The 14,148-nt window shown below is 43.6% G+C and overlaps 1 protein-coding gene across 1 annotated transcript in view; it reads right to left on the bottom strand.

Annotated features, from left to right (window-relative positions):
- Positions 1 to 1,249: 1,249 nt before the first annotated feature.
- ABHD12 (abhydrolase domain containing 12) overlaps positions 1,250 to 14,148 on the bottom strand; it is a 36,512-nt gene continuing 23,613 nt past the window's right edge. Inside the window, exons 4-13 of the mRNA XM_017818923.1 lie at positions 13,168 to 13,287; positions 10,513 to 10,543; positions 7,866 to 7,911; positions 6,498 to 6,627; positions 4,927 to 4,964; positions 4,663 to 4,742; positions 3,766 to 3,848; positions 2,986 to 3,064; positions 2,585 to 2,712; positions 1,250 to 2,124 (exon numbers count right to left, since the gene is read on the bottom strand). Coding sequence (XP_017674412.1) covers positions 2,085 to 2,124; positions 2,585 to 2,712; positions 2,986 to 3,064; positions 3,766 to 3,848; positions 4,663 to 4,742; positions 4,927 to 4,964; positions 6,498 to 6,627; positions 7,866 to 7,911; positions 10,513 to 10,543; positions 13,168 to 13,287 — 775 coding nt within the window. The 3' untranslated portion in view covers positions 1,250 to 2,084. The remainder of the gene's footprint in view (positions 2,125 to 2,584; positions 2,713 to 2,985; positions 3,065 to 3,765; positions 3,849 to 4,662; positions 4,743 to 4,926; positions 4,965 to 6,497; positions 6,628 to 7,865; positions 7,912 to 10,512; positions 10,544 to 13,167; positions 13,288 to 14,148) is intronic.

The following is a 14,148-nucleotide window of genomic DNA, read 5'->3' as shown; positions in this document are numbered from 1 at the left end:
CAGCCACAAAGATTTGCCCAGTCCCGGCTGCAAGCTCACCTCCCACACATAACCCTACAGCAGCCTTGCCATGCCCCTGACAACACTGACCTGTTCAACCGGGGAAGAAGTCCCAAAAACTGCCAGATAAAACTGGTAAAGCTGAAGTGATCAGCAGTCAATGCCTTTATTAAAACTACACCACTTTTAGATAAACATTTCAGTTTAAATTTCCAAGCATATCACTGGCCTACTAACAGGAATGGCGATGGCGGTGTTGGAATCACCCACACCAGCAGTTCTCATGCTGGACTCCCAGCTCTGTCCCACAGGGGGAAGGCAGCCAGCCAGGCCCCAGCTCAGGCTGCACTTTGCCCCAAGCCAGCTGCCAGCAGCAGCATTAACTGGAATGTGTATGTTACTCTCCAGAGCCAGGTAATTGTTTCTCTTCTGTCAGTGCAATAAATTATGTTTGATGCACTTGTATTTAAGTGGCACAGCTAGCTTATGAGTATCACGGGTCAGAAACCTCTGGGACAACCACGCTAATGGCAGAATAATCTTGGTACAAGAACAAGCTAGTGTCTCTTTTGCAACTAGTATGAGCCTGCAGGTATAACTGGGATGCATGCTGAGCAGTTTATACTATGCTGTACACCCCTGAACAGACCCTTGAGGCAGCACAATTCACTCTGAGCACTAATGACTAAACCTACAGCACCTGGTACTGTCTGTATAGACTGATGGGCAGCAGGGCCAGATCCTAGTGAATCAGTGTATGACCCTCTCCCATCTCAGAGCTTTTCAGTGGCATAAACCAGCCCCTGTTCTAGCCTCAAGCAGGGCAAGGACATCCCCAGAACCTCTTCCTATGAGAAAGGCTCATTTCCACTTCTGTCTCCTGGATAATGTGCTTCGGCCATGGCTGTCAGAGGGGCTGAGATGTGCTACTGGGAGTGCACAGAAGGGAGGGGAAGGGAGAGATGGGGAGCAACACCCCAGATTTATTTTTGCATCAAGAACTATATACCACTGCCTGCTTTTAACTACAGTGGAACAGCATTGCTACCAGGAACCAGAAAACTTGACCTAAGGAGTTAAAAAGTAGTTGATGGAAAAAAAAAACAAAAACAAAAACCCTTGCCCTTCCCACCAGAAAAGGAAGCACGTGGCTGTCTGGGTGGGTACAGGGAAAATGGAAGACATCCATTCCCACAGCCTGGGCACACACTGTTCACGGAAGGGGAGATCAAACAAAAAAGTAATCTCATGCTTTCTGGCTTAAACACCCAAGTTTGCAATTTATATACATATGTCATTTCAATCCTAACAGGAAGTGCATGTGAAGAAGGGGAGGAGGTCCACAGAGCATTGCAAGATGGGAGCAGAAATGATGTTCAGAAGGAAAAGGGTATAGGAAAGATAAAAGGGCACTAACCTTTCCCATTAAATAGATGTTTCAAATGGAAGAACAAAAAAAAAAAAGCCTTTCATTTTATTTCCAAATGTGTTCAATTACCCCAACACTTGCAGCACATTGTGACTGAAGAGCTAAATAAAAATACCTCTCACTACCTGGATCTTCCACATATTTGTAATTACAGCCACTTACCAAAAAGGAAAGGCAAAACATTTTCTAGAAAGAGAACACCTCAAACCCAAGCAGGACAACTGTGGTACGGAGATGTGGCAAAAGCCATTCACCTACAAATGAATCTCTACATGATCCAAAACCAGCAGCAATGTTTAAAAGTGAAACAAATATCCTTGGTCATGACACAGTGTCCTAGGAACATCTGTCCTCAGTGGTACCAGGTTGGAATGGCCAGACTTTGCTGCGCTGACGTTTTTTCATGATTTGGTACTGGCTCATGGGTTGTTATCACCCCTCCATCCGTGTCAAAAAAAGAAGCCAACATCTTCCTCTGCTATCACAGGTGCTGGAGTTGCCAAGGGTACACATCAGGACCGGAGTGGAAATCCCTGACCTTCTCTAATGCCAGGGATGGAAGAATGGCAGACTGACCCACAGGGAGCAGGGAAGAAAAGGAGAGAGAGAAAGGAAGAAAGAAAGGAAAATCTCTGTGCTGACAAGCAGCCATTCTTCAATGATGATGCTCATGTTCAGATTTTCCCAGGAATTCCCTAGGAAAGAAAATGACACAGCAGTGACACTCAGCTCTCCTATACTGGTGCATGCTACACCCTGCAGGTCTTCTCATTCCCCTGGCAAATACTATGGCTCAAGCATTTGCAGCTTGAGCTGCACAGGGGACAGCACTGAGCTTTGCTCTCACACCCATCAGTGGTTCCCACTAAAAGAGCCAAGCTGAAGCAACTGCTCTGCAAAGAGCTCCTCCAGAGTATCCAGCTTACAGCAAAGTTCTCAGATTTCTGTGGCTCCCCTTCCCAAAACCTGCCTTGCAAGGAGGTGGAGAGCTCTGACTCTGTGCTAAGCCAGCTCAAGTATCTCACCCACTCTGGAGGCCAAAGGGCCTCTAGCTGCCCAATACACATCTCTCTTACACATGGGTGCATGTCACCATAAGCCCCAAGCCCCAGCCCCCCCTAAGGCAGGGGTGACCCCGGTCAGCCGGGCTGTTACCGCAGTATTCGAGGTAGCTCTGGACTCCTGTAGATGTACTTGTGCCGGTAGCCGAGGTCTGTGTGGAACGGAACAAACTGCACCTTGTAGTCTCGGAAACTCCGTGATGTTGCAGCGATGTTGTAAAGCTGAATGCAAGGGGAGGCAGGTGAGGGTTGTGTGTTACTCCAAACCTGCATCCCTCTCAGGGTTGGGTTATGGGCCCTGGCTTGAGCAGCTTTGATAGCTCTAGCTTCATTTCACTACTGATTTGCCACCTCCAACAGCACAGAATCTGCAGTCCCTTTGGGCTATGTGTTTCTACATACACCTTTCTATTGCTGACTTTTTGCCTGGTTGGGATGTCGTTCTATCCATACCCGTTCCTCCCACCAGATCAGTTTGCAGAGCCACATGTGTACCTTTTTTCCCAGATGAAATGGTACCACTGGATCATCCTCAGCATGAAGAATGAGCAGCGAACAGGAAATGTATTTCACACTGTAAAACAGACAATGTCACAAAGGTTTAGAGGAATCCCATCATTCTCTAACACTAACATGTGCATTTTTAAGAAAACCGTAATGACAAACACGTCCTGTGGGTTAAGTGCAATTCAAAACACTTATCTGGGCACCATTCATTTGGTCTGTAGAAAATTTACTAATGAAAGGCATCCTCATAAAAACTATTTGCTGCTTATACCAGAGAAAAGTGGCTCAAGACATTGTAAAGCATAATCCCCACCAAGGTCTTCTTTCATTTCACTACTGGAAACTCACAAATGCTCAGACTCTTCAATCAAAGACTCAGTGAAAAGAGATAATGTGATTACAGGCAAGGTGACTTATGCAAATGCACAGCAAAGAAATCTTCCCAAACCTTTCAGATTCCAATGCTACTGTTTACTGTGTAACATGCACTTGAAAAGCATAAATCACATGAACCAAATCTGCATATCCCCGAGTAGTCTCTGTGCTCTCTGTTGCATCTGTCCTTATTAAGAACAATTGAAAAAGAAAGAACTTCACAGTGCAAAGTTGTGCTGCTCTCAGGGCTGTGAGAGTAACTGAAATCACTTCAGCAAGTGTAATGCTGCAACACATTAAAAAAAAAAAAAGGCAGTCTGCTGTCTATCCTACTTGATGCTTGCCATAGCTCACTGCAGCCACAGCTGAAACCCCAACAAAGAAGGAACTCACTTCTCATCGTTTGCAAATTTAATTCCACTTGTCGTGATGGGGTCAAGGAAGAACCAGTCAAACCCAGGGAAGTATCTGTATATCTGAGAGGAAAAATGTGCATTAGTGGCAGGCCCCAGCAGGACAGTTAGTTATATGAACAGCAGTAACAGGGCAGGCCATTGCCATCCTGGTAACATCCCCTGCCTGCTGACTGCGCTCTCTGCAGTGAGATGGCCCATGTTTCCACCAGCATTATTTTTCCTCCACTGTTTCAGGCTCATCTTACCAGCCTGCTCAGGAGCAGGCACTTCAGGTGCTTGCATGGTCAAGGTCTCTAGGAATCATGCAGGACTGCTGGAAACAGTCTTCCTGGAAGAGCTTTAGCCCAGGGCACCTCAGCCAGCCTGGCTGCATCCCACACCTGGAGTGGGTGTCTGCTCAATTTGCTCCCATGCTGGATGGAAGAGGTGGCCACATTAGGGTGAACTCAACAGGGAAACCACATAAGTGCAAAGGATCCACATGGATGGGGTAGAGACCAAGAGAAGCCCGCCTCTGTCATTGCTTTGCTCACACCCACAGAATAGCCTCCTGCAACAGAGAAGCTACAACACAGAAAGAACGGGCTGTTCACTGCTGAGAGCAGAGTCTATCTTAACCCTCCCTAAATTTACTGCCCTTTCTGATCCCAGTTTCTGTTTTCTTTCAGCAGGCTCCATACACGGTTCTGGTACTGCTTATTGTACTAGTGTTCCCAGGAGTTGTATTAAGTGTAGCTCTTTACCCCTGATGTTTATTGATATCACTTCTGCCCCACAAGCCATGCAGTTAGCTCAGCTACAGCAATTCTGATGGTTAATTTCTAAGCATACAATTAATTACATGCCACTAGTGCAAGAGTCACTGTGTACTTGCCACAGAAAAGGGGTGACTTCGTGCCTCCTCCCGTATGTTGGTGAATGGAGATTCCAGTATCAGGGCATCCGGGGGCGTTTCTGAAAAGCCGAAGGCAATGTGCTGAAATGTAGGGGTGCAGATAGCCAACAAGGTCAGGGTCTGCCTTATGAGAGCAGCTGCCACCACAATGCACCAAGAACAGCTTTGTCACAACCCCAAACACATCTGGGATGCCAGCAAGGCCTGTGCTGGGTGGGAAAAGCATCCAGGCACCACACTTACCTCTCTCACAAAGGCGCCTCACTAGATTTGTTGCGACCCTGGAAAGAAGAACGAGCATTTAATTGGCGCAGGCCCTCTGCAAAGCATCAGGCTCTGTAGATAGTCAGTGCCAAAGGTAAAAGTCAACTGACGTAACATTGACCCTTCACACTATCCAAGGTCTGGTCAGCCAGCCCACAATGACTTGGGTTCACACCAGCCTCCCATACCCAACTGTCTCAAATGACATCAGGTGCCTGCATTTCAGTAAGCAAACAAGTCCAAGGAAGCAGCACATCATGCAGCCACACTTGGATGGACCTCCTTTCAGGTGGCTCTCAGGCTTCCAGCATATCCATGGCTGTGTGACACAGCCTCTTACTCACAGACCACAAGGGCTGAGCAAGAAAGAGGGGAATGCAGGGGTATAAGCAGAGGGGTGTTGTGTTTCAGGCAGCTGGAGTGCAGGGGCCCAGGGCTACACTGCAAGGAGTTTCCATAGCTAGGTCAGAAAACAGCAAGGTCTCCCCTCTGCATCATCCTAATGGGACAGAGATATTTCTAAAGTTGTTGACTCCTCCAAGCATAGCACATTTCACAAACCTTAAACTCCAGACTGGCTGTAGTCACCAGGGAACTCAGCTGGGGACCACAGTCCCAGGACACTCTGATTGCAGTGTACTGGGAAATGCCACAAGCATGCTCTGACCCAGAAAGGGATCCTGGACTGGGCAAAAAAATTTAGAGGAGGAGCCCAAGGAAAAGCCCTTGCCTTCACTCAAACAAAGCAGGATATTTAGTGCCACAGCAATGAAGACACACTATCCTGAATTACCTCCCTGTCCCTGCAATGCATTTGCTGCATAGCGAGGCAAGCTGTTGTGGGCTCACAGTTATCTGCACAGAGCTCAACTCAAAGGTAACTCTTGTGTTTGCTTTCTGCTCCCCCGCAAATCAAAGAGGTAAGAGCGTGTGCTGCTGGCTGAACACAACTCACCTCCAGACAGTAATGGAAAGGGGGGAAGCACCAAAGGAAAGTTAAAAACATGATGGCAAAGGTACTTGACACTTCGAACTTCCCTGTGCGAGGCATGACCACATAAATGTCATGGGTGGCCAGCAGTGTAGTCACGCAGGCATCTGCACAAGTACTGATTACACACAGCATGTTTACCAGGAGAGGACTAAAACCTTTTATAAGGACAAGTCACATGCGTATGTGGCTGGTCTGAGACACTCTTTCAGAGTTCCAGAGAAGTCTGATGTTCTGCTCTGAAGGACATGCAGACACAGGTTCACCACAGGAAGAGATCAGTGCAGTCCCACTTTCTCTCTTTCTGCATTCTATTATTCTAAGTGTCTTTTCCAGTGTGACCCTCTGGGCAATGAAGGTTCAAGATCAATTGCTGCACAGTCATCCACTGTAGCCCTTCTCACTCTGTAGAGTGCAAAGGGGAAGCTACCCTGCAGAAATTATGCCACAGATGCCAAGCCAAGCCATCCTGGGGATTACAGCAAACAGCACCTTCATCCAAGGTCAGTGTTTAATGTTTTTCAGAAACTGCTCAATTCCACTGAGATTAGACACTTACCCTGTTCCCAGGGAGTGTCCCCATATATAGACAGGGTTGTCTCCACTTCGTGCTTTTATCCAGTCAAAGACATGAAGGGCATCGTAGGTCATTCCCCTCTCTGATGGGCTGCCTATTGAATCACCCCAGCCTGAAACGCAAATAGTCCTGCTAAGAATCACAAACTGGTCAGCAAAGCTCTTCCCATGCAGCCCATCTGCAACTGCAAAGGGACCTGGGGCATAGGCAGTTTCTGTTCATTTCACTGTGCACCTCTACAGTTTGTGGCTGAAAGCCTTAACTGATCTGTAGTCATTTAATCAAGGTAACTACTGGCTGACAAGGAGTTTTTGTGGATTTAGTCAACAGCAAAACCAAGGACTGAATCTCAAACATCGCTACAATGTTGTTGTTGCACGTACCCATCTGCAACAGTTTGGCTTACTAACCTTCCCTGCTTTTGCATGCATGTAACCAATTTGTAAGAGGAGTCTCTAACAGCATAGGAATTGGATGCCTAGGGCCAAAGCCTAAGCACGTCTCACAAAGCTGTTGCGACATCAGTTTGTCTATGCTGTTCGGTCAGTGCCTTCAAGCAATTTTCCACCCTCCAGAGTGTTTTGGCTCTATCACTATTGCAGCACATCTACACATTGTATGCTAAGCAGCCAGCATCCCACATCCCTTCTGATACCTAATAAGCAGCCAGAGAAGCAGCTGCCAGCAGCACTGAAAAACAGGGCAAGCTCCTACAAATAAACCTCTCCCAGATGTCTTTTTGATAAAAATGCAGTGGATTAATTTCTTTCCTGTATCTCCAGTGGCATTACACTGCAGCCACGGCTTAAACACTAAGAAGGTAGAAAAAGAGCAGCAGATGCCTGACTGCTGGTGGCAGAGTTGCAAAACAGTCATGGCTTCTGCTGAGTATGTTATCAACTGTTAGCAAACCATTTACTCTGTCTTATCTCACTCACAGTAATAGCAAGTTCAGTTCCCTGTGTGACCTCATGAAAGTCAACCAGATCATATCCGATGGAATACACCTAGGCAAGCATATTATATTCCACATGTGCACCTGGAGGGTGCCTCACTCTCTGCTCCTTAGCTCTCTAATCAACAAGCCCTGTGCATGAGGACAGACAGGAGCCAGAGTGCACCAAGCTGGACATTGGAAAGCAGTGCTACACAAAGGCACTGGAATGAAATTTCTGGAAATTCTTTGGATACCCAAAGAGGGGAAAAAAAGGAGCAATAACCACATCTAATTAGCTGGCAGCAAGTTTTATAAAAGAACAGTTTCCATGAGATTAAAAAAAAAAAAGACTGAACTCTGTTGATTGTACAGAAACATCTAAAGGTGTTTCATAATAAAAGAAGTCCACATACCTCGGTAGTCAAACGTCACCACATGGTACCCGAGGGAGCTGAGAACCTGGAGGGCAGAGAAACACGCAAAAACCCATCACAGACTTTCACACCAGCCATGCTCTTGCGTCAGGCCAACATTATTGACATGTCAACTTACAGCTTTTCAGTGCAGCAGGCACAAAGCTTTCCAAACACTAATCATCTCAGCCCACTGGTTTTACTCCATTTGTTTCCTGGACCTCATATCATGCTTCCTAAGATGTTGATTCTCCCTTTAACAGCTTTGCCCTTAAGATCTGCAGATATCCTACTGTTTCCCCTACAAAGACTTTCATGTTTTCCAGTGAAACAGTACAACTACTTCAATTATATTACTCAAATTGGCATAAATGTAAGCATAATAGAAGCCTATTTCAGAACGCTTAAATGTATAGATCCAAAACGTGCAATTGCTCTATTGTGAATAGGTAATCCTAACAAAATCTGTTAAAAGCAAATAAAAATACTCAATGTTAGATCAACTTACTTGGAAAAAGTGCCTTGGAAAAAACAATGCTAGCATTCCAAGCTACCATTGCTTGATATGAACCTAAGAGCTCTGTGGCAGATAAAAAAAAAATCAACAAAAAGTCACAAAAGGATTAAAATGCTGTTGCTCTTGTGGTCTATGTATGATACGTGATTTTAAAAAGCCATCTTAGTATTATGTTATTTATGTGTAAATATAAAAACAACATTTTATTTCTAATGTAACTGAAATCTTAACAGCCTGAACAATTACTGTTACAAATTCAGATCTCATTACCATAGGGGAAAAAAAAAGAGGAAAATAAAATAATGTAGAGAAGAGGCGTGTTCAGATAAGTTGGCAGCTCAACTCCCTTGCTGAGAGGACTATGATGGTGATGGTTTCTCCCTCTTCCCTGATGTATCCATCCAGGGCTAATTTTCATATATTTTGGACATGCACTGGATGTTTCTCTCTCGTCATTATTAGAAGCACCAGCAAAAACGACAGCATCCAAGCCTGTTTCATTCTGCTGGAATAAGGACGAATTTGGAGTTTCTGGAGTGGTACATAAAAACATTACCCTGATTTTGTTTGTAACACTACCTGCATGAGAACTGTTACTATTTGCATTGAAGTTACTGCTCTCCCATGTAATTATAGAATGCTCAGCAAAAGTAAAAGAAACCTGGTTGTTAGACTACATCTGCTTGGCATGCAACATTCACTACCTTCAGGGTTCATTGCGCAACGAGTTGGACCTGCAGCATTGCAGCTGGGCTAGTGTTTGTTGCAGTTTTCTAAATAACACTCCTAGTGGTACTGGGACTATGGCAGTGTGCAAATGAAATGACACCTGTGAGCTGAGCATTACTTCTAAAGGAGTAGTAAAAATATTAGAAGCACCAGCAAAAATGACAGCATCCCAGCCTGTTTCATTCTGCTGAAAAAAGCACAAATTTGGAGTTTCTGGAGTGGTTCCGGTAAGCCCATGTGCGTGTTCACGTATGAGTAACTGACTGAAAAAGACAAACTAAGCAACTTGCCTGGATGTTCTCAGAAGCAAAGAATACCACACTCGGGAACAGAAACTTTGTGTTTCAGTAAACTGTGTTCTCCATATGTGTACACACAGAAACACACTGAGTATTATGAAGCACTGCTACTCTTGTCCCTCAAAATCAGAAACAATTCCTCTGCCTGTCTTGGCCAGCATAAAATGCATTGCAGCATAGGCTGGCTCCCAGAAAAATGACCAAATAGATCACTATACATGGCAGTCTCCTCAACCAATTTTCTGCAAATCAGCTCATCCTTTTTTCTTAAAGGAAATATAACCTGCCTCCTTGGGGTTGCCAAACAGTATTTTCTAACCAATCTGAATTTAAAAAAGACTTTGCAGCAGGGGATCTCGTATTGCATTGCAATAAAACTGTGCCAACACTGACACAAATTATAAAGAGAAGGAAATGATAGCTAAATCCCCAGGAAAAACATAGACTCAGACCCCTCCAAAATGAGCCAGCAAAAAGAATTACGGCTCTTTTAGAAACACAATACGAGGCCAAGAAATTGTGTTTGAGAATTTCAGCCAAAAGAGAGTTTAATAAAATACATTACCCCAAAAGTCACTAGACAAAACACTCAAAGCAACTGAGGCTCTTGTTCTCGCATAACAGACCATAGTGCTACATCTGGGAAATTCATTAGGTTTTGTACAAAACCTTCTGCACTGGAGATGGCACCACTCATACAAATGCACTGTGCCATGAGGAAGGAGAAAAACCAGACTGAATACTCTTAAATGGTATCTTAAATTAGTACACTACGTTAATCAGTCAAATTGTGGCTGCAATTAAATAAAACTTTTGATTTTTCCAATAAACTATGTTGTGAAAGTATTCCTGTCAAAGAACCTGATTAGCTCAGTTGGATCTGGCAGTTAACATCGGCAAATAGAAGACTTTTCAAGTATCTTTGAATATGCGGAAGTGTGCTCACAGCTTACCTTTTCCCATACAGGCTTCCTATTTAAAGGAGACTAAGAGCCCTAAGGTCTGTGCCTGTTGGTAGTGGGCTGTTATGAGCAGTCTTCTCAATTATGTGCACATCTGATGTGTTAATGCAACTGTTTGGACAGCACACACAGCCACTTACCTTGTAAAGCTCCACACGGTGATCCCCTCCTCTGGGAAGAGTGATTCGTGAAGAGGAGGAAAAAAAAAAATGAAAACAAAACAAAACAAACAACCACATGTGAGCATTTAAGTTTCCAGAAACATATTTTCCCATTCGCCTCAGGCAATTTAAGACAAACATGCCAAAAACAAGAAACGCCATAACTGCTTCGTCACAGGCTTCAAGGAGACAGGCTATACAGGACATGATTTTGAAGTCAACTTCTCCCTGTAAACCTTGCCTCACAGCAGGAAAAGATGAACTTTTCCACCCAGTCTCCTATCCACCTTTTCCAAAGACTGTAATACATCCGAAAGAGCCTGTCCCTGTTGGCTTTGCAGACCCTGAGCTCTTGCCACCAGTGTTGCCACAGCCAGTAGCCCCTGCTCTCCCAGGTGTGATGCTGGCAGCAGACCTCATGACATTAACCCAATCAGCTAGTCCTTGGATTTTCTCACCTGGCTCCAAACACAGGGAAAGAAGGGACATGTGCAAAAGACTGAGCAGAGAAAACAGAGTTGAATACTGTAAATAAGTTCAGGAGAAGAATCTGCTTAAAGTTTCGGGGGTTTATATATACAAATTGAAACCTAGACAATAAAATGGAAAGGAATGTGAATGTGCCATTACATACTTTAAAATATATGCACAAAATGAAATGGCTATTCCACATTCAAACTTTAGTCTAGTATTGATATAAGAGTAAATTTACTCTTGCATTTATATGAAAGTTCTAAAACATTCACACTATGACTGTTTTGGTCAGTGCAGCCTCTAAATCAAAAAGCCAAATCTCCAGACCTCCCTCTAAGAACACATGCACTTGCCAGCCAAAAAGCTGTCAGCTCCAACTGTACTATAAAATACCTAAGGCAGTCAAAAACACTCAGGGCAAAATGCAAGGGGTTGCTTGTAAGTAATTTTGAATAATACAAGCCTGAAGAAGATGATCCACTTGCTTGAAAAGTCACCTTTGACGTGCACACATTGGTGACTTTTTATGCTTTCCTCAAAGTGTAACAGAGGAATTTTTTCTAAGGGGACCAAGTAAACAAAACATTTTTGCCACAGCCCCAGATCACTCAGGCAAACTAGAAAGCCAAGGTAGTGCCTTTTACTTATGGTTAATGCAGCCTGCACCAGTAAAGCAGCCCAGTAAAGCGACAGAATGTGCAGCACAGAAACACACAGCAACAGATATTAAATCTGAAATAGCAGCACCAATGCACCTCCAGCTTCTCCAGTACACAGAGTAAAGCGAAATGTAAAATATGTTACTGATTCATAGCTCAGTACTTTATCTCAGTAGCACTTGGGGGAGCCAAGAAGTAAATCTAATCAATACACACACAAGAGAGATACTGGTCCCAAACTGCCACCATTAAGCTGCAGAATACCTTCCATTAGTGTAATTTGTTACACCCAATAAAGGCAAAAAACCAAGTTCAGCAGTATTTGAAAAATAATGCTACAATTTGATTAAACCTTGTAATGCATGGCTAAAACAGAGTTCCTTTACATCATGGAACTTGTTTTTCTGCAATGTTTCTGCTCTTGCAGAGTATCTGTGGGCAGACATCAGCTTCAAAAGAACAGGCACTGGCACTCAAAACTCAGAAGGTGGTTGATATTCTTTTGTAAAATGCATATTTGTAAGGAAAAAGACCATGTTCTAATAAACGAACAAAAGCTCTGTAACACATGGAGATGTGGCAGTAAGAACACTGTGCTGAGAAATATCCAAGAAGCTTCACACTGCACTTATGGTTTCTAGCATCCAACAACAAAGTATAGAAAACTATCCTACTACCTTAGCTGATACACAGTCAACTACAAAATTACAAATTTTAGAGATGTTCCTGTTCCAGACAAATGTCCTGTACGTATGCAATAATGAAACAAGATCAGCACACAACCATCCTCTTTCCTTCTGATTTTCCTTCCTCTTAACATGTTCACTACTAAAATAAACTCACAAAAGGAAGTGGAATGTTTATTTAATGTTTGCAAGTAACATATACAGAAGCACTAATACTATCCCATGTCTCGATTCAGAAACTACTATACTGAAAAGTACTTCTCACTACCTGATTTAGAGAGGGTCACAGCCTCCTGGCTTCTAGCAGAGGATACAAGGTAAATTACAATATCAAATATCTCTGATAACTGCAATAAATCCATATTCAATAAATGTTCTATGAAATGATCCCTCCCCATAAGTACCTTCTTTTAAAAGGAGAGACACCAAACTGATTTTAGATTTTATTTTGGTTTTAATCATAAAATAGTTTGGGTTGGAAGGGACCTTTAAAGGCCATGTAACCCAAACCTCCTACAATAAGCAGGGGGTTTCTTCAACTAGATCAGTTTGCTCAGAACCCCATCCAGCCTGACCTTAAATGCTTCCGGGGATGGGAGATCTTCCACGTTTTTGGGCAACCTGTTCCAGCGTTTCACCACTCTCGTTGTAAACATTGTTCCTTATATCTAATCAAAATCAACTCTCTTTTAGTTTAAACCCACTATCCCTTGTCCTATCGCTATAGGCCCTAAGAAGGTTTTCTCCATCTTTCTTAATGTGCTGAAGGTGTGGCAAACCAGGAAAACACATCACGAAACTGTTTTGTGCTTCACCTTGTTCCCGCATTGCCGTGCAAGTAGAGGATTACAGGATGGCTGGAGCCCAAAGCCTCTTCAAACCACAACTGGTCCTTCCCTCGAGCATTCTTCCATAAGGCTGCAGGGACTGTGTGCCTGTATACAGAAGGAAAATTTACATTGTCTGCTGCTACTCAACATTCAAGTGTCTGCCACTTGAATTTTGAGTTTTTCTGATCAACTCATTAACTCAGGATTACACACCTCACACACACTTTTCATAAAATTGTCATGATTAGCTGACAAATGGCCAAATTTAAAAGGCAGTGGCTATAGTTTATTTCTATATTTTCATCTCCATCACCACTGCCTTCAAAACTGAGGTCTGTGCAAGGCATCAAACTTCACAGGCAACCCCAAAGCACAATTACCGAACTTCCTGCTGCTCTGGAGAAATCTCAATTCCTCAGCTTTTATGGCACTTAATTACTTCAATTAACATACTTATACACCATAAACAAGATTCACTGCTAGGTCAGCAGATGTTCAGAATAATCAAAGTCAGCTGGGTTTGGAAAGAATGTTCGGTGAGTAAGAGGCATATCTGACTCTACAGCCAATCTGAGGAAAAGGAAGAGCTCAGGGTATGATGAGATCATGTGCTTTGTTTTCAGACACAAGGTTCTTGAAGGTATAACATTTTAGCTGAAAAAGCTACAATCTAGAAGAGCCAGGAATTTTTAACTCACAGCTGTTCTTCTGTAGATAATGTAGCTGGGCAACCTGCTAGAAAGAATTCAACACTGGTGGAACGAAAGAGGAATGACAGACTGAACAGAAGGTTAGATAATTACTCTAGAATACAAATACTAAAAGCAAGTACATGCCCCAAACCATCTCAGTTGTTGAGGAGGCTAGCTTACAGCTACCAGAAGTAACTTAAGTATTCACATGCCTTTCTCCTTGACAGACAGACAAGCTCCCACCTATCACACTATCCTACCACATAAAAAGCTC

Source organism: Lepidothrix coronata, unplaced genomic scaffold (genome assembly GCF_001604755.1).
Source record: "Lepidothrix coronata isolate B3197 unplaced genomic scaffold, Lepidothrix_coronata-1.0 Scaffold71, whole genome shotgun sequence".
Lineage (NCBI taxonomy): Eukaryota > Metazoa > Chordata > Aves > Passeriformes > Pipridae > Lepidothrix > Lepidothrix coronata.
This window is presented reverse-complemented; position numbering and strand designations above follow the sequence as displayed.